Below are 25,883 nucleotides of genomic sequence, written 5' to 3'. Positions count from 1 at the left end.
TTTTTTCTTACAGTTTTATTGAGATATAATTGACATATATCACTGTACCAGTTGAAGGTGTACAGCATAATGGTTTGACTTATGTACATTGTGACATGATTACCACAGCAAGTCTAGTGACCCTTCCTCATCTCGTGTAGATACAAAATCAAAGAAATAGAAATGTTTTTTTTTTTTTATGAGAACTCTCGGGATTTATTCTCTAGACAACTTTCATCTATAACGTACAGCAGTGTTAATTATATTTATCACGTCATTCATCACATCCCTGGTACTTATTTGTCTTATATAAGGAACGTTGTAGCTTTTGACTGCCTTCGTCCAGCGCCCTCTTCCCCTCCATCTGGCTTCTGGTGACCACACGTCTGATCTCTTATTCTGTGAGTTTGTTTGTTTGTTTTTGACGTGTAATTGACCTATAACACTATATTAATTTCTGTTACACAACATAGTGATTAGATACTCCTGTACATTTCAAACTGATCACCACATAAGTCTACTTCTGATATGTCACCATACGAAGATATTGCATAGTTATTGACTATAGTCCCCACACTGTACATCTCACACCCATGACACGTTTATTTTGCACTTGGAAGTTTTTACCTCTTAAGCTCCCTTACCTATTTCTTTCCTCCCCTCACCGCCCCGCCACCCATAGTAAGTGTTTCATTGTACGACTGTGGGAAGGAGCACCAGGTATCTGAGGGGGAGGGAAAGTGATGGGGAAACACTCCTGACTGAAGCCCGTGATCCCTGTTGGTGAATGGAGGTCATGAGGTGGATTGGTAGAGCCCAATTATGGATAGATCTGAAAGTAAACGAGGGCAGAATTGATCTACTAGGAGGAGGAGGGAAGTTGTACGAGCCCATTGGGAGACACTCTGCACATTGTTTCTAGTAGCCCTAGTGTCATTCACACTTCCCTGTGCCTCAGGTTCCTCATCTATAAAATGGGAACAATAGTAGAGTCAGACTTACTTTATGAGGCTTCAGTGTGTTATGAAACATTAACATGCCTAGACAGTGTCTGCGATGTGGATTATTTGAGTGTAATGTTCAGAACTTAATTGTTTCATGATTTTTCTAATTTCTTGTATTCATTCTGGGACTGCAGCTCTTAATTCACAGATACTGAGTGACAGTGAGAAAAGTGTTTCTCTTTGGGGCTGAACTCACTGTGGTCATCTGGGACGAATATATACTAGAACTAACTGAAAACAGTCTTATGAATGGGCTTAGAGTTGGGGGCAGTGTACACAGAACATAACTTATACATGAATATAAATTCATAGACAGTACAGAGAACCATAGTCAAAAAAATCATCCAGAATCTTTCTCATCCCAATAAAACATTGCTTATTTTTTCTGTTTATTTTTATTCAGTATGTTTTCCTTGGATCTTTTCTAGAGCTATAATGTGTGTATAATTTTATAGATCCTTTGTTTTTCACTTCTAATATTGTAAACGTTTCCTTAGGGCATAATCTGCATTATTACTTTTATTTTTTCAACAGGTTTTTTTCCTCTAAATTAAAGCAGTGTAACCAAACTATAGAATTAGGAAAACGGAGAAAAACCCACTCACTTTTTGCACTCCAATACATGAGCATTTTGGTGTGATATCATCTGTTTTTTCCCTGTCTATATAACTCTTTTTTTAACCAGTAGTTATAATCAGAAGTATAAAATTTTATGTTTTTTTTCCTACTGTCATTATTGCAGAAGTATTTTTCCATAATGCCCTTGGCCACCATATGCATTCTTTTAAAATTATTCATAATATTCCCATTGAATGGATTTTTCCAAAATTTACCTTGTCATTTATGCCTCTGAGTTCACAATTATAAGTAATTCTGAGAAGTACATTTTTACATGGATCATCTGTCATATTTTTCCTATTTGAGATTATTTCTTAAGGTAGGTTCTCTGAGGAGTCAAAAAAAAAAAAGTAAATTTCTGTGACACATTGGTTTTGGAAAATTTTTGCCTGTTTGTACAGACAGGTTGAGCTCACTTTTGAATCTTTGCTATAATACCTTGTGGGAATACACAGACAGTGAGAGCCCTGTGACCTTTGGACGAAGCACAATTTGAGAAGCAAAATGCTCTGGATTAGAAATTTGCTAACCTGGGTTCTCATTTAGACCCTGTATCAGGAAACTGTGTGAATTGGGGCATGATGCTTCACCTTTCTTTCGTATAAAATGGAAATATAGGCGAACTTTAAGTCCCTTCATATTTGCAGAGTCCTGATCCTTGTCTTCCTGTGCGAGGTGTGGGTGTGCGTAAGGTGCTGGAGACCTGAGAAGACGCAGGTAGCACGTAGGCTGATAGCTTACTGGAAGGACGTCATTTTATGAACTGGCTGCCTTGCCTGCTCATTGCCTTTTTCTTTGTCCATAGCATTGTGAAGTTCTGTGAAGAAGGCATCCCACTCTTGGGAATTCTGGTCCAGTCGAGGCATTTGAGAACAGTGGTCCACGTCCTGGATAAGATTCTGCCTTTGTTCTACCCTTGCCAGTGTTACCTTCTGAAGAATGACCAGTAAGTAGAGAACAGCCCAGCAAGTACATAATGACAGTGTCCTCTGGTTTCTAAGTGTAATATAGGGAATGATATTTCAACAGTGTATTTTTTATGAGGCAGAGAACTTCCTGCCTAGTTTAGGATGCTGAGTGATGAACATCTAATATGAAAATCTAATAATTATTTTATTTATTTTTTTATTTTATTGTTTTATTGTTGTGAAAGATATTTCCCTTTGTCGTTTAATTTTGGATCGCTTATAGCTTATTAGCATTGAAGAGTGATTGTTTCCCCGAATCTCTGAACAGTGCTTCTGACATTGAGCAGCAAATGGCTTTGCTGTGGTATCAATATCAAAACACATTGCTTTTTATTGCCTGCAGTGTTTAAAGGGTGATATTATATACAGAAAAGATACATAGGAAAGTGCTTATCACGTGAGACATTGATAATCTTGTTGAGAAAATAAGACTTTGGGGTAATTACAGAGTTATGAAGCAGAGTATTAGCAGGGCCATGCTAGGATGTATGGATGGCATTTGCATTGCAGTTGGCCCTTGAACCACACAGGTTTGAACTGTGCAGGTCCGCTTATGAGGATATTTTTCAGTAAATATACTGGAAAATTTTTTTGGAGATTTGTGATAATTTGAAAAGCTCATAGGTGAACTTTGCAGCCTAGAAATATTGAAAAAATTAGGAAAAAAGTATGTCATGTATGTATAAAATATATGTGGATACTAGTCTCTTCTATCATTTACTACCATAAAATATACACAAATCTATTATAGAAAGTTAAAATTTATCGGGGAGAGGGTATAGCTCAATTGCTAGAGTGCATGCTTAGCATACGCGAGGTCCTGGGTTCAATCCCCACTACCTCCATTAAGTAAATAAATAAATAAACCTAATAACCTCCCCCTTCAAAAAAAAAAGTTAAAATTTATCAAAACTTACACACACAAACACTTAAAGACCATATATAGCATCATTCACAGTCAAGAGTAATGTAAATAAATGTGAAGGCACAGTATTGAATTATAACTGCATAAAAGTAATGTAGTACATGCTGTACCACTGTGATGGTTTCATGGCCGCCTCCTGTTTCTATCACAGTGAGTTCAAGCGTTGAATATCCTCTTAAAACGCTATATGTTGCTAGTCATCTCTGAGGGAGCAGTTTGTCTCTCCAGTAGATTGCACATCAGTAAAAAGTGACCTCTTGTGGTTCTTGCATCATTTTCATCATATTTAGTGCAATACTGTAAACCTTGAATAACACCATGGGACACATACCAAGTGCCTTTGATGATGCTGGAAGTGCTTCCAAGAAGCAGAGGAAAGTCATGACTTTATAAGAAAAAGTTGAATTGCTTGACATGTACTGTGGATTGAGGCCTGCAGCTGCAGTCACCTGTCATTCCAAGATCAATGAATCCAGTGTACGGACCATCGTAAAAAAAAGAAAAGAAAATTTGTGGAGCTGTCACTGTAGCTACACCAGCAGGCATCAAAATGTTGCACTTTTTGTGAAATACTTTTTAATCGCATATTGAAAATGCAGCTTTTATGTGGGTGCAGGATTGCTGTAAGAAAGGCATACCTATGGACTCTAAAATGATTCAAGAAAAATCAAAATCATTATATGACAACCTAAAGCAGAAGGACGGCGAAGGCCTAAAGCTGGAGAATTTAATGGCAGCACAGGATGGTTTGATAATTTTAGAAAGAAGTTTGGCTTAAACAATGTCAAGATTATAGGAGAAGCTGCTTCTGCCGACCAAGAGGCAGCAGGTCATTTCCCAGATGCCATTAAAAAAAAAATCATTGAGGAGAAAGGATGTCTGAACAGGTTTTTAATGCAGACAAAATGCCCTATCTGGAAAAAGAATGCTGCAAAGGACATTATTAATAAGGAAGAGAAGTGAGCACCAGGATTTAAGGCAGGAGGGGACAGGTTAACTCTCCTGTTTTGTGCAAATGCAGTCGGGTTTATGGTCAGGACTGCCTTTACCTATAAAGCTGCTGACCACTGAGCCTTCAAGGGAAAAGATGGGCACCAGCTGCCAGTCTTGGTTGTACAAGAAGCCTGGAGAACAAGAACCCTTTTTCTTGATTGGTTCCATCAGTGCTTTGTCCTTGAAGTCAGGAAGTGCCTTGCCATTAAGGGACAGCCTTTTAAAGTTCTTTTGACAATAGACAATGCCCCTGGCCACCCAGAACCCCATGAATTTAACACCGAAGGCATCACTGTAGTCTTCTTGTCCCAAACGCAATGTGACAAATTCAACCTGTAGGTCAGGGGGTCATAAGGCTCATTAAGGCTTATTACACATGGCGCTCTGTGGGAAGGATTGTCAACACCATGGAAGATGTTTGTGACAGAACATCATGAAAGTCTGGAAGGATTACACCGTTGAAGATGCCATCATTGTGACAGAAAAAGCTGTGCAAGCCATCAAGCCCGAAACAATAAATTCCTGCTGGAGAAAACTGTGTCCAGATGTTGTGCATGACTTTACAGGATTTATGACAAAGCCAATGCAGGAAATCATGAAAGAGATTGTTGAGGGGAGGGTATATAGCTCAGTGGTAGAGTGCACGCTCAGCGTGCACGAGGTCCTGGGTTTCATCCCCAGTACCTCGATTAAAATAAATAAATAAATAAATAATCCCCCCTGCCCCCCATAAATAAATAACAAATTCAAAAAAAGAAAGAGGTTGTAGACGTGGCAAAGAAGTTGGGGCCAGGGGTGGGGGAAGGGTTTCAAGATATGGATCTTGGAGAAATTCAAGACGTAATAGATATCAAACTGGAGGAATTAACAGAAGATAACTCGATGGAGGTGGGAGCTTCTGAGCTGGTGCCAGATGACAAGGAAGAAAAAGAAGCAGCGCCAGAGAACAAATTAACATTAGACCACATGGCAGAAGGTTCTGATTATTCAAGATGGCTTTTGACTTCTTTTATGATATGGACCCTTCTACAGTACAGGCACTGAAACTAAAGCAACTGGTGGAAAAAGGACTGATACAATATAGAAACATTTTGGGGGAAATGAAAAGGCAAAGAAGTCAGAAGTTCCAGTGGATTTCTAAAACTTATGCTGAGTGTGCCTGCCTCTCCTGTCTCCCCTTCCACCGTTTCCGCCTCTTCCCCCGAGACAGCAGGACCCACCCCTCCTCTCCCTCCTCCTCAGCCTACTCAGCGTGAAGATGATGAGATTGAAGACCTTTATGAGGATCGTCTGCCACTTACTGAACAGTAAATACCATGCCGTACTGTGGCTATGTGTGTGTCTTCCTGAGAAAACCTCATCGCCATACGGCAAGAGCTGTAGGAGACGTTTTGTGTGATCATCACCTAGCTTAGATATCCTTGCGTAGGTGTGAGGTGAGTGACGTTTCATACGGAATTAATAATGTGTTAGTTTTCTTACTGTTTTATAACTTTGCTTTCAAAGAGTTTTACAACTGCACAGTATGCCTCTCGCTCTTGTAATCGGAGAAACTGCATGTCAGTGTATCATCACGAGTAAGTAGGTTTAAAAAAATGTAACAATGTTTCCAATATTGTATTATGAATATGATTATACTATATTGCTGTAAATTTTTAAAAATATTTTATTTATTTTTTATTGTATTACTTATCTTGTTTTGGTGGGGGGAGGTAATTAGGTTTATTTTATTTTTAGAAGAGGTACTGGGAATTGCACCCAGGACCTTGTGCATGCCAAGCGTGTGCTCTACCACTTGAGCTATAGCCTCTCCCTGCCGTAAAATCTTTATGATTCATTCCTTAGTGTGTAGGCTGGGTGACTGTGAAGCAATCATATTGATTACCCTAGGCTGCCTTAAAGCAGTCTTACTGCTGCTTCTTCAGTAGCAGTGCATGAATTGTTATACCTGTAAACAAATATGAATTTCTTTTTTGCATCGTCTTTTCATTTTTGAAGTCTAGTGTTAATAATAATGTGTGTAATATCCAGTGTTTTATATCATACAAGACAGTGTCCATGTAGGTACTGACAGTTGATTCATCTTGTAAACAGATGATGTAAACTTACAGTATTGATAGAGACAGTACAGTATTGTAAGTGCATTTTCTCTTCCTTATGACTTTCTTTTCCCTAGCTCACTTTATGGTAAGAATATAGCCTGTAATACATATAACATGCAAAATATGTCTTAACTGATTATTTATGTTATTGGTAGGGCTTCTGGTCACCAGGAGGCTGTTAGTTAAGTTTTTGGGGAGTCAAAAGTTACATGTGGATTTTCAACTGCATGAGGGGTCAGTACCCCTAACCCCATGTGTTCAAGGGTCAACTCTGTATGGTAAAGTATATGGAATTGTGGTACAAGAAATAGCTGCTTGGGAGGGAAGGAATTAAGGATGGATATTAATCAAGATTCTTAATTGCATATGATGAAAACCCAAAGCACGCTTGTTTTACCGAGAAGGGAATGTATTGACTCATGTGCTTGGGAAAAACGGCTCATGGTAAATCAGGTTACCATCTTTCTAAAGTGGCGGTTTTCAGTTGGGAGGATTTTGACTCTCAGGGGACTTTTGTTAATGTCTAGAGATATTTTGGGAGGGGGAGGTTGCGGGGGAGGATGCGGGGGAGGCCACTACTGACGTCTAGTGGTAGAAGCCAGAGATGGCGCTGAACGTCCTACAGTACACAGGAGAGCCCCTCACAATAATTCGCTGTCCCAAAATATCAGTGGTTGCGAAGTTGAGAGGCCCTGGGTTAGTGTTTCTCTTTCTGTTTATCCACCCTCTCAGGTCCCTTGGCTTCTCTCTCTTTGAGCCCGTCTCTTACAGACGTATTTTTTCCAGGGGAATGGAAGTACATGGCTACTGAGAGAACTGAGCGTCACCGTAGTTTCCCCTGGGAAAGGCGAATGTTTTTCCTTATCATTATTCTTTGTAACGATTCCTGATTGGTGTGACTTAGTCATGTGCCCTCCCTGAGCCTGTCGCTGTGTCCAGTGGGACTGACCAGTCCTGAGAGGAAGGTGTGCAGGGATTCTGTATTGAGAACCACTCCCCCCTCCACCGACCAACTCTGTACAGCACGGAGGAAGGACCATTCCCTTAATGAAAGGATGTGTTAGCAGAAGGGAGACAGAGGATGCTCTGTGAACAGAAACAGCAGATGGCCCACCAATGTGACTTTATGGAAGAGGTGGGTTTCTAATTGAGCTTTGAAGTGCATGTCGACGTTGGGCCAGTGGGGAGGACGTGGCAAGGCAGGACCTTTCCAGTGTCCATAGAGGGTGAGAGGAGAGTCTGGAGAGGGCCAGTCTGGGGAAGAGCATGAGTGAGGACACGGGCGGGGAGAGAAGTACCTGTCTGGGGGGCAGGGAGGAGGTCACCTGGCTGGGGCCTTCTGAAGCGCCAGGAAAGGAGAGGTGAGGCCAGATGTGGAGGGGGCCTGTGTGGTAGGGAACACATGGTACATCCAGAGGCACAAGGGGGACACTGCAGTTTTCTCATTGTGTGTCATTTCAAACTGTGTCGGGAACTTGCCTGGTGATGAGAAACACCTGGGAGAGCTTCTTAAGTACAAGTTCCCAGCTCCTTCCCTGGGGATCCTGCTTCGGTACGAGTGGTTTTGGGCCTAAGAACATTTTAGTTTAAAACTAGCAGTCTAGGCACCAAGCGTGCCTGGGAACACTTGTGTTCTGGTTCGCACATGGCTTCAGGGTGGTCAGGTGGGAGTTTGTGTCTCCAGCCCGTCACTTTACTAATGTGTGAACGCAGGTGAGTTCCTTAACTTTTCAGAGCCTCCGTTTCTTTATCTGTGTGATGAGATATTACTGTTTTTCACATAGGCTGGGTGTAAGGATTAAGTGATGCACGTGAAGGACGATGATGCTTGCCTGGCACAATTTTAATTAATTGTTTTTAGGTTTTTGTGATTTTTAAGAGATTTTAAAATTAGATTGAATGGTCTATTTTTCCCCCCTAATTGTTAAACTTGGAGTAATGGTGAGTCTGTCTAGGTTCTGTTTCCAGAGTTTCCTCCTCTGTGTCTCCCTCTCCCATCTAAAGCCTGCATTGGCTCTGTCCTCTGAACTCTTCAAGGGCTTTACTGTGCCCTTCCTGTTTCCTTTCTGCTGGAGAGGAGTGTGGCCAGCGTGGTGCCACATGTGAAATGGAAGGCACCCTCATTCCGCAGTATCGACCACTGATCCTTGCCTCTGCGCTGTCCCCGTCTGTGCGGTGCGGAACAAAGCAGGCTGGGCATTGCCCTCAGGCACGCAGGACGTTACCACATCCTCAGCATGCAGTTACCAATTTGAAGGACCATGAAGGAAGACAGCGAGTGCTATGAGAGAGAATAATGGAATAGACATATGTTAGATGGCGGGGAGGGGTCAGAAGGTCTCCTCTGAGGAAGGGACATTGCAGATGAGACGTGAGGGATGAGTAGGAGTTCGGCAGGTTAGGTGTGGGGAAGTGTTTCAGGCAAGGGCCTTGAGAGAGGAGGGAGCCTGGTGCATCCAGGGAACTGAGGGCACGTCTGTGAGTTAACTGCGGCGATGTATTCCTCCCAAATCCCCCACGTGCCACCTTGTGTGGAGCTGACACCCAGCAAAAGATTGTGGAATGATCCTGTAGGCACCTCTGCTCTTGTCTGGGAGTGGGGGGGGGGGTGCGAGTGGCTCTTTGACTTGCACGTGTTTGTGCTGCTCAGGTCTGTTCGCCGCACGTCTGCAGGGGGGCGGGTTTAATCCACGGTAAACTGGAAAACCTTATTCTTCTGAAATTCCTGAAGAGTTATCAGAATCCCTAAATTGAGCTTTGGCCTAAAAATGGGACCACTTCGATATTTTTCTGTTTTCTCACAAGCAGTGAGCCACTGGAAATTCTGTTGCTTCCGAGTAGAAAGTAAAGTGTGTTGTTCTGTGTACTTGGCAGGTTTCTGTCACACCTCCTCCTGTTCCTACACTTGGACAGCGGTGTCCCTCAGGGTGTCACGCAGCAGGTCACCCACAAGGTGGCCCAGCACCTGATGGGAGCCAGCCATGGCGACAACGTGAAGCTTCTCAACAGCATGATCCAGGTCAGGGCCCTAGTCGGCCCCTAGTCCATCCCCACCCACCTTCCCAATCAGACCCCAGATGCCAGCACATCTGTGTGTTGGTCATTTCAGAGCACTTGCCATAGTGCTTTTGGCCAAGAGAGTTAACAGATCTGGGTTTTGTTAGTGTTTTAAAAATGAGAGGCTGATTATTAACCTTTCACATCATCTGGACCCTTTCTCCATAGGCCCACATTTCTGTAAGCGCTCAGCCCAATGAAGTGGGCCCGGTTGCTGTACTGGAGTTCTGGGTTCAAGCTCTTATAAGCCAACATCTTTGGTACCGAGAACAACCCATCCTGTTCCTCATGGACCATTTGTGTAAAACAGCTTTCCAGCTGATGCAGGAAGACTGTGTGCAGAAATTGCTCTACCAGCAACATAAGGTGAACCTGTTAAGAGAATTTATCTTTCGGTCATCAGCTAGGTAGTAGCCTTCTGGGAAGGTTCCCGCACGCACTTTTCTCAGTACTGCTCTGGCCGTTGCCTTTTTTAAGCTTTGTCTTAGTGGTATTTTACCCAGTAACCATTGTCTGCTAGCTCAGATCCTTGTAAAGCCACAGGAAGGACCCCCAGGAAGAGCCCTGCTCGTTACATTTGGCTATAACGTGCTGCCTGGGACTGTCACTGCTGGTGGCCAATGACAGAAATCTGTATCTTACCAGAACCTTCCATCATAGTAAGATGATTGCTAATATTCTTGAAAAGCTCACTGATTTCAGTTTTTTAAAGCCTCCTCTCTCTATTGCACATGCTCTCCCTGGTGAAGAATGCTTTGGGGTACCACTGTGACCGGAGTCTCCTCTCCTCCTTGGTGAGCTGGATCGTGGCTGGCAACATCACCCCTTCCTTTGTGGAGGGCTTGGCCACATCCACTCAGGTAGGCAGTCCACTGCGGACTGTTTGTTACTTTTGTGAACTTTAATATTGTTATCATCCTTTTTAATACATTACTACTAACCTGAAATAACTAACATCTATTTAGTGCTTACTATGTGTAAGAATCCTTTTTCATTTAATCCTCACTCTAGCTCCCTGCTGAGGTACCACTGCTGCTCCTGTTTCACAGAGGAGTTAACTGAGGTTCCTGGAGTCAAGCGGCCGCCCCAGGGTCAGACAGCTCCACATCAGACTCCACCTGCCTGCCTGCAGAGCCCGGCCGGCAGCAGGGCAGGGTTAAGAGCGGGTGCTGGAGCCAGACCGCCTGGGCTTTAGTCTCAGTTGTGCTATTTGCTAGTGCTGTGCCTTGGGCAGCTGGCTTACCTCTGTGTCCTCAGTTTCCTTGTCTGTCAAATGGGAATAATGATCACACCTCCATGTAAACCCCTCAGAACAGCGCTTCCCAGGTGTTGGCTACTACGGTTGTTGTCATTATCATTGATTAACAGCATTATTTTCATTATTGTTACCACCTCTCAGACTTTGTGTGTCCAGTTGTGTGTCACTTAAATCAGTGGTGACACCCGTCACCTTCCTGTGATAGTCTTACCCCTGCTCTTCATACCTCTTGTGGGCCAGCTGAAACACTCCGCGCTGCCACCTTGCGTGCATCTCTGGCATTCCCATCTCTGCCTCACTGATGCTCTTACCAGGCATGCCCTCCCTTCCAGTCCCCAAGCTGAGCCTTCTCTGATGTAGCTGCCTTCTCTGACCGCGCCCTTCCTCCTCTGGTTTCCCATAGCACTTGACCCCTGATTTCATACTCACACTTCTCACTTTACATTTTGGTTCCTTATATATTAGTCTTGTCTCCTCTGGTCAATGGAAAACTTTCTGAGGTCGGAGCTCACGTGTGGTCCTCTTTCCTGCCCTCTGCATGCACGACCTGCCCACTAGATATTGTTGAGCAAACTAACATCCTCTGTTACTACAGTAGCCTTTCCAAAGGAACTTAACATTTTTCAGTGACCAATTTTGTCTAAATTTATAAGAATAGAAATAGGTATGAAAACTATATGTTGGCCGGGAGGGTATAGCTCAAGTGGTAGAGCACATGCTTAGTATGCACAAGGTCCTGGGTTCAATCCCCAGTCCCTCCTCCACATAGAGATAAATAACTAAACTTAATTACCTCCCCCTTATAAAATAAATCTGAAAAAAAAGTTTAAAAAACAAAACAAAACTGTGTGTTAATTTCAGATGCTATAAATAATTTTTGAGATTTATGATCGCAAAGATGTTGATCTGTAGAGTTATCAGCATGTGTTTTGTCTGAGTCAGCAGCTCATTCCCCTCGCCTTTGCCTGGTGTCACTGTAGGTCTGGTTTGCGTGGACCGTCCTGAACGTGGAATCCATCTTTGAAGAAGACTCCCAGCTCCGAAGAGTTGTTGAAGGGGAGCTGGTTATAAACGCTGCGTTCAGCCCCGACCAGGCTCTGAAGGTGCAAATAGCGGTTCCGCATTTGAGTGGTAGAAGATGGTTCACACTTTGATGCTGACGGATTCCCCTAGAGCTTTTGGGCAGAAGGGTTTTCTTTTGTTGTGACTATTTGGAAAACACAATGACCAAACTAATGCTTAACATGGTTTAACTGAAGTATATGCTTTTTCCCTAAGATTCATTTAACATTGAGAGTCACAACCTAATAGTTTGAGGCTGTGTTCATTGCATGTACAAAGGGGATTGTCATTGTTTTGAACCCCTGGAAAGCTTGTTAAAAAGCAGATTCCTGGACCCCATTTTCTGAGTTTCTGAGTCTGGAGTGGGACCAGGAATTTATTTTTAAAAACTCCCTAGCTGATCCTTAGGCTCACTTTATAAAGTGTGGAAAAGTCTGGAATAAGACTTTAGAATTAAAGACCTTCTATTTTAGGGTCCTATAGTGTGGACTTTGCTGTTGGATTTCAGAGCCTGTCAAGGAGTTTATCATTCTTGAAAGCCCATTTAAAATCTGAATTTTCAAGATAAAGTTTGACAGAAAAATTTAGTTTGGTTTTCATATTATTCTACTCCCTTGTGCTGTAGTGTTTTATATGGAAGCAAAATTAGACGAGGTGATGCTCAAGACCCATTCCAATTCTGGGCTCTGTGAAATTTTTGCCAAAAAGCCCCAAAAAGCTGCCTCACGTCTTGCTACTTAGAAGGTGAAAGTGTTGGCTAGTGGGTTAGAGAAGTAAGGTTTATGTGACTTTTTTATTCTTAACTGAATTGAAAACAAAATGTTTTCATTTGGATCACGTAGAAAGAGCTGACTGTTTGCAGTTGTGGTCATTTCATGGTTGCTCAAAGCCGCGCCTCTTTTGTAGAAGGCCCAGGCCCAGCTGAAGCTCCCCATCGTCCCCTCCCTCCAGAGGCTGCTGATTTATCGTTGGGCCCACCAGGCTCTCGTCACGCCTTCCGACCATCCCCTTCTGCCGCTCATTTGGCAGAAGTTCTTCCTCCTGTATCTTCACCGCCCAGGACCGCAGTACGGGTATGGTACCCAGGGTGGTACTTTCCGTGAATCAGTTCCTGCCTTTGCACTGACTGCTCTGCTGCTCTGTGTTGTCACACTGTGGCGTGTGAGTTAGAGTCGTTCTCTGACTAGGAGCCTCTCTCCTCTCCTGTTTCACATCTGTTAGACTCGACCTTTTCTGAGGTCAGGGTATCTTGTGACAACCCTCTCTCTTTACCACCCCCAAACCCAGTGTGGTGAAGGCCACACCCTGGAACTGGGCAAGGATTAGCAGAGAGCCTCTGGAGATGCAAAGGGAGAGAAACTGTCCCAAACCGAGGCTGCTTGTGTGACTGTCTTGGGGCTTATTTGAGGGGACCTGTGATGGGTACGCCAGGCTGTGCCTGGGGTGGATGGGCTGGGGTGTCCGGCATTTCCGCTGGGTGTAAAGGGACTCTGGCCAGCTGGACCTGCCCACTGTCACTGCCCACTGCTGTCTGGCTTCAGCTCCATTCCGGGTTCACCACGCTCCCTTAACTCACTCCGCTGAAGCAGGCAGATGTTGATTCTTTTATCACGTCTGTTTTTTGCCAGACTGCAGGTTGTTCAGAAGCAGAGAGTATCTTGAATGTCTTGTACAAAGTGGTGAGAGTGTCTTGAATTTGCATAACGTTTCATTCTTTTTAAAAGCTGCTTTCATTTATGCCATCTTGTTGGAGCCTTACAGTAACCATTGAGATAGAAATAATATGTGTTAATTTAACGAGGTAAATACACAGCCATAATAAGTCGACTTGGTAACTGACTGCAATTTTGTGTCACCTAGAAGGAGCAGCTTGCGTTGATCCTGTTGTGATCTGTGCTTGCATTTTTTAAGGTTACCCATAGATGGCTGTATTGGAAGAAGGTTTTTTCAAAGCCCTGCTCATATCAACTTGTTGAAAGAAATGAAGAGGCGCCTGACTGAGGTGGCTGACTTCCACCATGCGGCCAGCAAGGCCCTCCGCGTCCCAGCAGAGGGCAGTGAAGGGCCGCCGGCGAGCCAGCCGGGCCCCGCCGCTTACCTGACCTCCCCGGAGCTGCACACGGAGCTCGTGAGGTTGGCTCTTCAGCCATTTATGTTGTTGTTTGCAGCGCAGGCACCGTGCTGAGCCGTGATTTGTGTTACAGACTGCTGGATGTATTCTTTTAACCTGTTAGATTGAACGCGGAAGGTGGTTTTGGCGACAGGTCTGCATCTTGTAATGTTTTTATGAGACGTGAATGAGCAGGTGCCTGGAGTCTGAGTGAAAATTCTTAAACCAGAGGGCTGGTGTCCTCTTGTATTTCTTTATTCAATATCAGAAACAAATCAAAACAATTGGTCATGGCAGGTTAACAGCTAGAAAAGCCTGCTAGGAGAGCTCTCTGAAAGAAACAGACGCCTCAGGCAAGGTTCTTTAAGTGGGGTTCATAGACCCTCGAGGGAATTCTGGGGTGCAGTGGATTCTTAATCTCCCAAAACTGCTTCTAAAAATAGGCACAATATTTGCATTGCCCCAAAAGTTAAGAACTCTGAAGTTAGTTTTGGTCCCCTTCACACTGTTCCTTCACCGTTCATCTGTAAGCTTGATATGAATCAGACATTCCTCTTATAAATAAGACTTAATTAATAAAAATGGCTTTTAAAAATTAACTCTGTATACACAGTGTCTCATTTAGGAAACCCAGCATTTCGACCTAGCACCGAGGCTTCAGGCTTGCTTAACCTCAAAGCCTTAGGGCTTCTCTCAGCCTCCAGAATGATTTCTCCCTTTCTCTGACTTGCTTAAGGGGAAACTTATTTTTAGCTGGGCTTAACCATTGGGAAGGCTTTATCTTTGAATGCTTCGGTCAGCTGGGAAAGTCTTTGATGTTCCCTCCTGCCCTCCTTTGGCACGATGTGAACTTGCCACGGAATCGAGTCAGAAGCTGGGAGGGAGCTCCATCCCGGCCCCTCCCCTTTAAGAGCCTCAAAGCCCTGTCCCTGGGTCCCTTCCTGCTCAGACTGGTATGGAGATAAAGGCGGTATTTTTCCACTTTATTGAGTAAAGCCCAGTCCCACCACTGGTCCGCCACCCGGTTTATTTGTGTGTAATTTGTGTGCTGTAGACTCTTCTGATACCTGTTGCTGCAAATAACTGCTTCACATACCAGTGATCTTAACTCACATGGACTGTGTTCCTTGTAAAACAAAACAAAATAAAAACAAAGGAAACATTATTAAATTTTTAGAAGAGTTTTTACTGGAAAGTCAAGTTTTTTTTTTCTTTTTAAGCCTGGCTTTGTTCTCTACTTGATGAGAACAGGGTGCATACGTGCTGTGAATTCTACTTGTGGTTCCTTGAGGCAGGAGATTGTTATTGAGCCTGAAGCTGGCATGTTCTTCCAATGCATAAGTTTAAAAGGGCTTTTAATGTTTTCTCTGGAAGACAGAAATTGTGTTTATTTGAATGTTTTTTGAATTTTTCCAAGCACCAAGGCTCGCTGTGACTGGATTGCCCAGGAAAGAAAAGCTCCAAATTCAGATCCGCGGTCTGTGTTAAAATCACCTTCTCCAGTTATTTTTTTCTGTGGACTGTATTTAACCCTACTTTAGTGACACAGTTCACAGAGCCCTTTCTTCATGCCTTTTGTTTAAGCAATTACTGCATCATGTTGAAATGATTTGTGACCTGTCTTTATCCCCTGCTGGCCCTTCTTGGGAGTGTGATGGTTGCTGGAAACATTTTCTATATTATGTGCTTCTGAACTTTTATGTGTTCCTAGGGTTGTGAGAAACTTCATTTGCCTGCGCATATTTTAACATTTTATATAATTTTTTTTTCTTTTAGGCTCTTCAATGTATATATATTATGGCTAGAAGATGAGAATTTTCAAAAAGGAGATACGTATATCCCTTCTCTGCCAAAGCACTATGATACCCACAGGCTGGCAAAAGTGATGCAGAATCAGCAGGTAAAAACCACGGCGGTGTCTCTTCCAGCACATCCGGCTGTAGTTTGAATTGGTCACTTTTATAATCTAATGGTAAAACCCCTTATTGATATGGAAATGAGGTCATTTGGATGGTCACTGTTGTTGTGGTTTTGTCACTATATAAAATCACTTATAAAAATATGTGATTATATTGAGGAGATGTTTCCTTTTGAATCTCAAGCCTCACCCGAAGGCTTGAAGCTTATTCTGGGACCTTCTACAGCCTCATAAACACAGCCTTCTTCTGACAGTATTCGTCCTTGTTTTAAATTGTCAGCAGCTGAACACTTTGAAGCAGTCATTTCTACTCCCATGGCAAGTTCACTGTAAGGATTTATCAAGAGTCATGCATTACACAGGAAGTTAATAGCAGGAGGAGATAGGGAGCTCCTGTTTGTTCACCTTCGGAGATGACTGACTTGGAGGTGTCACATTTTGATTGCCCTTCTGGAGACACTCAGTTCTAGTCTTCACATATTCTAAGCTGTTCTCTCCCAGGTGCGCAAACAAAGACATCTGTGGTCTTTTATTAGGCCAAAACTTCTGAGTTTTCTCTAAGCTTTTGATAGCCATCGCGTTTGTGTGTGTGTATAGACATCTCTCTCCTGTTCAGTTTTTTTTCCCTAGGGGCTGAGCTCTATGGGGCATCGACCCCAGCACTGGGATGAGATGTAGGATCCCCTGAGACTTGAGAGACTTTAATTTGGATCTTTACATCTACTTGCTTCCACATCGTATGCACTGTTTCATTTCTGGGTAGATGTCTTTGACTTCCTTCTGTTTTCCTTCCTTCCTCTCTGCTCTGCTTTCTTCTTTTCTTCCCTTCCATCTCTTGCCAAAAAACCAGGCTCTGTAGCCTGATAGTCGAATTGAGAGTTGGAGACGGAGTTTTAGGAGGGTAGCCAAGAACAGCTTTGCTGCTTTGCCAGGCAAAGGAAGTCACAGCAGGCGGACGCCCTAAAGACTGTGAGCCCATCTTGGGGTTTTATAGACAAATGAGAACAGGAGCGTGATAGCAGTCAGGGTGTGAGCAGGGGCTGCATTCCTTTCCCCTTGAAAGGAACTTGCTGTTGTTACCGAGGAACTGAGGAGGGTCTGGCCATTTTCTTGAGGTTCACTCCGTAGCCTTCTTTCAAGACTTCTAGAGTAAAAGGCTAAGTTATTCTAAGAAGAGAGTGCACAGGGAGGGGAGACTGTTAGTCATAAGGTGAGTTTGGCTAGAAGGGCAGGCCTGAACAGCTCAGTGGTCATCTTGTTAGTTTTCTGCCCTTTCACTTCCATGAGTATCTATTGAATGCCTTTAAGGTGTCAGGTAGCTATTGTTCAAGGTAGAAAAAGAACCTGACATAGTCCCTGCCTTCAAGGTGCTTACGATCAAATAGGGGACTGAATAATGATTATATCTGGTGATAAAGACTGTGGGAGAGGACCGCGCAGGGTGCTGTGGAAACGGGAATGGCACCTGATTCAGATGGCTGCTGGAGTGTGACCTTTGAACTGAGCCCTTCAAGACAAATGGGAGTCTGTCAGGTTGAAAGGAAGGCATGGTGATGGGGTATGGCAGAGAGAATGTTATCGGCAGGAAGTCTTTTTCCAAAGTCTTTGGAGAGCTATTGAAATAGCAGGAGTGATTAAATAAATGGACAAATTAAAAATATATTAAAGAAGAATCAATGGAATCAATAGGATTTTTAGATTAGGTAGAGTAGATGAGATGTATAGGGCCTCCCAAATTCATTGCTTGGGTAGCTGGAGATGCCATGTTGGAGCTAATCCTAGAGAGCATTTGATAACATCTTTTAAAAGATGAGGATAAAAACCACATAACCCTGAAGTGTTTCCATCTGAAAAATATTAACAATACTTTCTTATTATCAAATATCTAGACAGTGTTTAAATTTCCAATTATCTCACAAATGTCATCAAAGTTTTTTTTTTTAATTTACTTTTACAGTTTGTTTGAACTGGAGCCTGCATTTTATAATTGGTTGACAGTTCTTACGAATCTGTTTAAACCTGTAGGTCCTCCCCTAATCCATTTTAATTGCCGTTTATTTGTTGAAGAAACTGGGTAGCTTGTCCACAGAGTTTCCCCACAGTCTGAATTTTGCTGATTATATCTTAGTGGTATAGTTTAATATGTTTTTCTGTCCCCTGTATTTCCTGTGAACTGGTATTGGGACCTAGGGCTTGATATAATCCAGATCCATTTATTTTCAGTATATTTATTTTTAGCTCTTTAAAATTTATGTTTTTTACCTATATCTTATACTTTACAAGTTCAGTAGTGTGTGTGTGTGTGTGTGTGTGTGTGTGTGTGTGTGTGTGTTTGTGTTATTTTTTACAAACATGATACACAATCAAAAGGTCTTAAGGTTCCTACGATTGTTAGGGTGCCCATTTTAAATGTGATTCATCCTAATGCCTGGAGAACTTGGAATGGACCACCTCATGTTGAAACTTACTGGTTCACTTTATAGTAATATAGTTTTATATGTGAATATATGATTCATCTCTGAAAGTTAAAGTCCTGTGGTTCCGTTCTAGGACCTGTGGATGGAGTATTTGAACATGGAGCGCATACATTACGAGTTTCAGGAAACCATTGGTTTGTGGATGCAGGCCAAGCTGGAGTCCCATTCCACACCCTGCAGTCTGTCAGTGCAGCTGGACTTCACTGATCCGTTGTTGGGTGAGTTACATGAGTGAGCAACAGATCCTTTGAATGAATGAATGAGTGAATGAATGAATCAGAGCCATTAAAGGTTAAAGTTCACACTCTGTATTCCTCAGTGAGAATTGCTTTTTTAGGAGTTTGTTGTTAACTTGTCTGTCACTTAGGGTTAGATTATGCTATGAATGAGAGAAACTCCAAAAACATTTAGGGCTTAAATATGATAGAGATTTGTTTTTCCTTTTCATGTAAGAGAAGTCTGGAGGCAGGTGGTTCAGAGCAGTATCTTCATAACCTGAAAGCCTTCCAAGGACCCCTGCTTCTGCTGTCTTGGTGCCCCACCTTCCTCATGTGTGACATCCACTTAAGGTTCAAGACAGCTGCTTAAGCTTAAGCTGTTGCATTTGCATTCCATTCAGCAGGGAAGGGTCTTCCTCTTTTAAGAACTCTTTCAAGAAGCTGCTCGTAGACCTTCTGGTTACATCTCCTTGGCCCACACTGAGACATGGCTCCACCTGCAGACCGTAGGGTTTCCCTGCGGTCTGGATTTTGCTGATTATATCCTGGTGGTACAGTTTCATGTGTTTTTCTGTCCCCTGTATTTTGCTGTAAGTTGGTGTTGGGAAAGTGATTAAGTATGTTGGTAGTTTGTTTTCTCCGTGATGCTTTAAAAAGACATTTAAATTGACTTACAATATGTAAAGTACAACTTAGAATTTAGTTATTTTCGGTTTGTAGTTTTAAAATTAGAAGTCTTTTTCTTTCATGAGCTCTTTTTCTCTGTATCTGAAAGTTTTACCATACAAATGGATCAAAATTTCTAACTTGGTTGTTTCTCACAGTGAGTTTTCCTAGAGAAACAATTTTATAAATTGTCAGTTGGTTTTCTATGCCAGGCCACCAAAGCTCATTTAACCTGCAAAGCTGATGACATATGTTATGACAAAAAATAATAGAAAATAATATTTGGGATCATTTATTAATTTAAATTACTGAATATGGAGGGAGGTTATAACTCAGTGGTAGAGTGTGTCCTTAGCATGCATGAGGTCCTGGGTTCAATTCCCGGTACCTCCATTAAAAATTAAAAAAATAAATTAAATGAATAAATAAACCTAAATACCCTCCCCCCCAAAGAAATCATTAAAAAAATGCAAAAACTTAAAAAAAATCTTCCTAGAAAAAAAATAAATTACTGAATATGTTTTAAAAATGTAGGGCATATAAGAAAATTGTACATACAATTGTTGAACAAAATATTGTAATTAGTAGTGTGATAGCGCACTGAGGTGATTCAGAGAAAGGCCAAAATATATTCTTGTTCCAGCTCTGCCACTAACCAACTGGTTAGCTGTGTGATCAGAGAAAAGTAAGAACCTCTCTTGGCTTTAGTTCACTCATCTGTAAATGAAGGTGTTAGTGGCGTAGTGAGACCCCTGAATTAGGAAGCCCACCAAAGTTGGGTCCTAGCTGCTGGCTGTGAAAGAATTTGCAAGCAGAGGCAGAGGGACAAAGTGAAGAGTTGCTTTATTGCTCAAGGGAAGGGAAAAGGAAAGAGATGCACTTGCGCAGGGAACCGTCAGCCAAGGTGGCCGGTGGAGACAGCTCCAGCTATGGGCTGGACCATGTGGATTTTTATTGGAAGGTTCTGCCATCATGTCCTCCTTCCGGGTGTGCTGGAACCAGTCACCTTTCTTTCCTGTCCTTGTGTGGGCTTTTCCACTTGTTGTCATGGCAATCGTCAGCGGTCACGGCGCTGGTGAGTGTCGTTTAGCATGCTAACCTACTACAGTGAGCCTATAACGAGGGGCAAGGGCCCCTGGCAGTCAAGTCCTCTGTCATCTTGGACCTCACTATTTCTAACCAGTTCTTGTTTCTTCTCTTCGAGGCTGCCTCCTGAGACTTAGGTAAGAGTATTTGGTTTCTGTTTGAGGAGAGGAGGGCAGGGGTATGACCCTGGGGGCAACAGCCTTGGTCACAGTTCGCAAGATTACTGAAGGGGAGGCTGGGGAAGAGACCTGGTCATCATGCAGGTAGCTTCTCCCTTCTGGTGGCAGTTACAGTAAGTTACAGTATCTGTAAAACAGCTCAGGAGTGTGCATCAGACAGTGAGTCTGTGACTGTTGTCCTAACCATCAGCTACTTGAGCCTGCTCTTTTATGACTCAGGAAGGCCTGGGAGACCTCAGCTTTTTGATAAACAAGAAGCAGGGGTTGGAGGGGGCAGGGGTGCATGGTCCTACTCAATATCAAAGGTGCTGAGTGTCAAATGGACAGTGTTATCTAAGACTCTTAATTTTTTTTTCCTCCAACATCTTTTCCCCTGAAATAATAATAGGTTTTTTTTTTTTTGATTATAAAAGTTATATGAATGCATTGAAAAAAAAATTAAGCAATATAGCAAAAAATGTAGGGGAAGGTATAAAAGTTGCCCTCAACCCAACCATATCAATTCTCATTTTTTTATTCCTGAAAGTTTGTTAAATAAGAGGAAGAGCTGTGTTTACAGATCTGTGAGCTGTTGAATGTGTCTCTGGTCGTGTCTTAGCATCTCTGGTGCTTTCACATTTCCTAACATGGCCCTGAAAGACTGTTTTTCTCTGGAGTTAAGCTAGTAATTTATTAAGCCCTTAGTTTATTCCCATCACTTTCTTAGCATTAACTCAGTCCTCCCGACAACCCTGTGAGAGTTATCCCCTCTGAGCAGGTAAGGACCCTGACGGGTAAGGTGGTTAGGTCACCTGCCCGAGTCACAAAGCTGGGAAGGGACCCTGCTCGTCACCACGTGTCTTGTTTTTGGCCATCAGTATAGGTTGCATGCAGTTCTAAGTAAAATTAAGGCCTAGATTTTTAAATAATAAGTTTCATTTTTTCTCAGATGATATAGCAGGTTAGATGATGGTTATATGAAACAATTGAACTTGTAATTGTGATTGTAGGAAAATTTTCAGGAGCACTTCACAGATTATTGCATGCTTATGACACCAGTTTCTTTTTTTAAATTTATTGGCTGGCTTCATAATTTTTGTCAGTTGTGGTCCAGAGTTGTGATTATAGTTGACAATGCTCTGAATTAAGTTTTTTCTGTCTTTTATTTTGTATTTAAAGAATCACCATTGATTTTTTTAATGATAAGTTATATTTTATTGGAAAAAGAGCCTCCTTTTTTGCCTTAGAATCATGACCTAACATTGCTTGAAAGAAACTTGAACATAGTCAGAAGCCTTACCCAGTAGTGAATATCCAACTTTATTGAATTCTGTGCAGAGTGGTAGTTCTAGTGGAAAAACCCCAGCTATAAGGGATGGTCTTGAACTTGACCTGTTTGGAATGTTAAATTCCATCTGTTTGGGTTACAAACAATACAAGATTTCTTATGCCAAGTAAAGTCATGGCTATTAAATTTTCTTTGATTTTTCTTAACAAGAATAGAAAATTGAATGCTATATCTGGAATGAGATCGGAAATTCATAGTAGTCCCTTAAGTACTTTGTTGATTTATTGACTTGAAGTTCCTTGGACCTCTCCTGACCTTTGTTATCTTATATGGCAGCATTTTTCTTCCCGTCCCTCAGTCACTGCCAGCTGTGTGGTAGGTGAATAGTGGAGTGAAGAGAAAGGAAGGGAAGATAGAAATTTACTGGACACCTACTGTGTGCTCAGCCCTGTACTAAGCATAGAAATATAAACGTTTAAGTTGGATTGACCAGTATGAGACCATGTGCAATCCAGTGCAAATTTGCATGGTACAGATTGACATTTATTTACCTTAATTTTTCTTATATGGTGGCTAATTTCTTATTTGGACTCATAAACCATTTTTTGAGTGAATGCATAAATGAATGAATGGATGAATGAATGACTCTATGACTACATAAAGATCTGTAGGAGTTTATGCTCATGTCTTTGTTCATTTTAACTCTACTGTTCTCAGGCCTCCTGTTTGAACCTTGGCCTAATGTAAGATTTTTCACTCAGCTTCATTCCATAATGCCCATTCCTCTTTCTCCTATTCCTATGAAATTTATCTGGATGATTGCATTAAATGCTTAACTGGGCTCCCCGCCCCCTTTCCCTAGTCCATTGTCCGGATAACAGCTACCATCTTTCTAAAACTTGGCTTAGACTCATTCACTGGATCCCTTTTACACCAGTGTCAAGTCCAAACACCTAGCATGTCATGCAAAACTGTCTAGGGTGATAATTTAAAATCATGAGCTGTAGCTCTTTAACTATCATTAAGAATTTTTGAGGCTCGGAATTCTATTTAATCATAACACATACTTCTGAGCTCTCAGCTCCTGGTAGAATATTATTAGGCCTGTGGGGGATCCCTCAAAACTCGCAAGTAATGAAAGATAATGATTTTATTCATTTAAGGCTCTGGTGATTTAAATAACTATTCTTCAGATCTTTAGCATTCTTTAGGAAGGTAACAGACTAGTTATGCAGTACGTTATGACCTGCTAGTAGCCATTATTCAGTAAATATGACTTAATTGTTTTTCAGCTAAAGAAAGAGTTTTAAGTAACCTGCGGAAGCATGAGGACCCCCAGCCTCCCCTAGTTCTGCACCCCATGAGGCCCCCTGTCCCAGTTATTTCCTCAGCCGTGCTCCTGAGTCAGAAGGACACCACCCAGATGGTGCGCGCAGACCTGAGTGTGTTGCAGCAGCAGGCCAGGTAAGACCGAGACCGCCAGCCTCGTGCTTTGACGGCCTGGATGAGTAGCACCCAGAAGGGCTTTGCCACCGGCCTTCTTAACCGTAAGAGTAATTTGACCAGATTGGCTCAGACAGTCACCTTAGTTAACCCAGCTGTGACAAGTCTTTTAATTTCACACTGAAATTCTGTAGTGTTTTCATGGACTATATACATTGTACATGTGTCTTGTGGTGGCATTTCTGAGGGTCAGCCGTGCCAGCTATGTTTTTTCTTATGCTTCTCCTGAGGAAACCTTCTGATACTGGAAGATGGTGTTAAAAGGGAATGAAATGAGATTTACTCTCTTTGGTCACTTCTTTGCTCTCTAACTCTCCATATTCTTTTAAAAATTGACAGAGATACTTGAGCAAAGTGTGGGAAAGTCATTTAGTGTTCTGAGTTCCCGGTGGATACAGAATGATCAACTGTTTAAAAGTTTTGACTCTAGCTGGTGATCCTGTGAAGAGGAGTGTGTGGAGTGAGTCTGTTTTATAAAGTAAAAGAGTTTATCTTTGCAAAACCCACGGGCATCAATCTCTTTTTGGCCCTTTTCTCCTTGGTGGTTTTTGGTGTAGGCATATATCTTCATCTTAACAGGCCACCTGCACGTTAACATAATGATACTTAACAGTTAGAACGGCGTTGACACCCATGTGAACAGTTAGCCTTCCCTGTCTCCACATCTCAGTTTGAGTGGCTAATACCTAAGAAGCCACCAGTGCTTACAAACAAGACACCCCTTTAGGATGATTGAATCGGGATGGGACGCTCATTTGTTTTTATGTATTTAAGGGTCCGTTTAAAAACAGTTTTGATATAACACAGATTCTAGATGAAGCTTTGTTTCTGGCTAAAAAGTTGTCCTGTTTTCCTTCCTTTCTTAACTTGCTGGTTGGCCTGATTGCCGGCGAGGGGGTTTGGGTAAGTCCTGGCACACACACCTCTGGTCTTCCGTTACTGTGGAATCCTTGTGTCTTACTGGTCTCCAGTGCAGACTGGGGAGAACTGGATGCTTTTATCGCTTACCATGAAACCTTTCCTAAGACTTTTTTTTTTTTTTTTTTTGACACTTCCTAATGATGCTTTTCAGAACTGCAGCTCTTCGGGAATCTCAGCAGGTTGCCCTGGATAGTGAGCTGCTGGACACAATGCCCAAACAGTACGTTAATCGAGAAGAGCAGGCCACACTCCACTTGGAGTGCAGAGGCAGCGGTGGTAAGATGTGCCAAGGGGCAGCGGTCGTAACGGTTCAGGTGAGATTACGTTTCTTCATAATTCAGAGAATTTCATTTGAGGCCCTAATGATGGCTTATCATTGAGAAAGACTGAAAGGAGTACATAGTACATCACCCGTGTCCCAAGACACCTAATAGTTTCTGGGAGAGCGAAGATACGCAGAGAGCTAATGACTTATTCCCGTAAGTGCTGACGAGTCCTACAAGACGGGCAGCCAGAGAGAAATGAAGAGTGAAATCCCTGAGATGATTCTTAGAGGGAGGGGCTCAAGCTGATCCATAAAAGACTTTGGTGATGGTAGTTTGGATTCAGTTCGAGGGAATGTGGGAGTGGGAGTCACCATGACTTCGTCTAGGGGTCATTGTCTAGATCAGTCTGTTGCAACTGTTTTTGGGAGTGGGGATAGGAATTCACATTGGAAAGGGTAATCACTGGAAGCTCTGGCTGCATGTGGCAGACGGTGGGGAGCCACTGAGGACAAAGATGGGAGGGACATGAGGAAAGCAGGTCAGTTGGGTGGCGCCTGCCAACAGGCAGAAGTTGGATTTGCGACACTGTCAGGACTTTGGAATGAAAGTTTAGCCTTAACCAGCATGTCGTGGCACTTACTTTATGGCAGGCACTGTCTAAACACTTTACAGGACTTGATTTATCCTCACCACAGCACTCTGTGAGGTGGGTGTTTTTATTATCTGTATTTTCCAGATGAGGAAATAGAGGCATGGAGAGCTTAAGTTACACACCCAAGGTGACGCTGTCTGTGAGTGACAAAACCAGGAAGGCCCGGGCAGGCTGGCTGCAGGGCGCATGCTCCTTAATCACGACATCTCACTCTTTCTGCAAGTGAATTCAGTTTTCCTAGAGCTGGGAAAGAAATGCTTGGAGATGGGCGCTAGCTGCTGCTTGACTGCACTTGCACAAAAATAGCTCCATTTTGGGTTAGCTTTTATGGATTGGGGGATTTATTTTACTGACTCTTGATTGTCTTTCAAAACTTTCCCTTCTTTTTTGTGCCAATCCACATTTTAACAGTTGTAATGTATTTTTCATCAGTCTCCTTAGGAGCCTCTTCTCTCGAAAATGTCTTCTTTGAAATAATTTTTTGTACTTATATTTTCATTACCTTCAAAATTCATTTCTGATTTTTTTTCCGACATAGTTGTATGTATCTAAAGTTAAGAAATTTGACCTGGAATGTGAGATTCCTAAATATTGTGATAATATCTTTGGCCAGGTGCCTTATAAAGTTAATTTTCTTTCGGTGTGTTTTTATCC

General features: G+C 42.5%; 1 protein-coding gene across 1 annotated transcript in view; it reads left to right on the top strand.

The window, feature by feature from the left end:
* The window catches only part of EPG5 (ectopic P-granules 5 autophagy tethering factor), a 109,369-nt gene that overhangs the window by 42,129 nt on the left and 41,357 nt on the right, over positions 1–25,883 (top strand). The window contains exons 17-27 of the mRNA XM_031441986.2: positions 2,407–2,547; positions 9,464–9,608; positions 9,815–10,012; positions 10,396–10,506; positions 11,885–12,007; positions 12,873–13,039; positions 13,878–14,099; positions 15,853–15,976; positions 18,545–18,689; positions 23,180–23,351; positions 24,463–24,625. Coding sequence (XP_031297846.2) covers positions 2,407–2,547; positions 9,464–9,608; positions 9,815–10,012; positions 10,396–10,506; positions 11,885–12,007; positions 12,873–13,039; positions 13,878–14,099; positions 15,853–15,976; positions 18,545–18,689; positions 23,180–23,351; positions 24,463–24,625 — 1,711 coding nt within the window. The remainder of the gene's footprint in view (positions 1–2,406; positions 2,548–9,463; positions 9,609–9,814; positions 10,013–10,395; positions 10,507–11,884; positions 12,008–12,872; positions 13,040–13,877; positions 14,100–15,852; positions 15,977–18,544; positions 18,690–23,179; positions 23,352–24,462; positions 24,626–25,883) is intronic.

The sequence above is a fragment of the Camelus dromedarius genome, chromosome 28 (assembly GCF_036321535.1).
Source record: "Camelus dromedarius isolate mCamDro1 chromosome 28, mCamDro1.pat, whole genome shotgun sequence".
Lineage (NCBI taxonomy): Eukaryota > Metazoa > Chordata > Mammalia > Artiodactyla > Camelidae > Camelus > Camelus dromedarius.
This window is presented reverse-complemented; position numbering and strand designations above follow the sequence as displayed.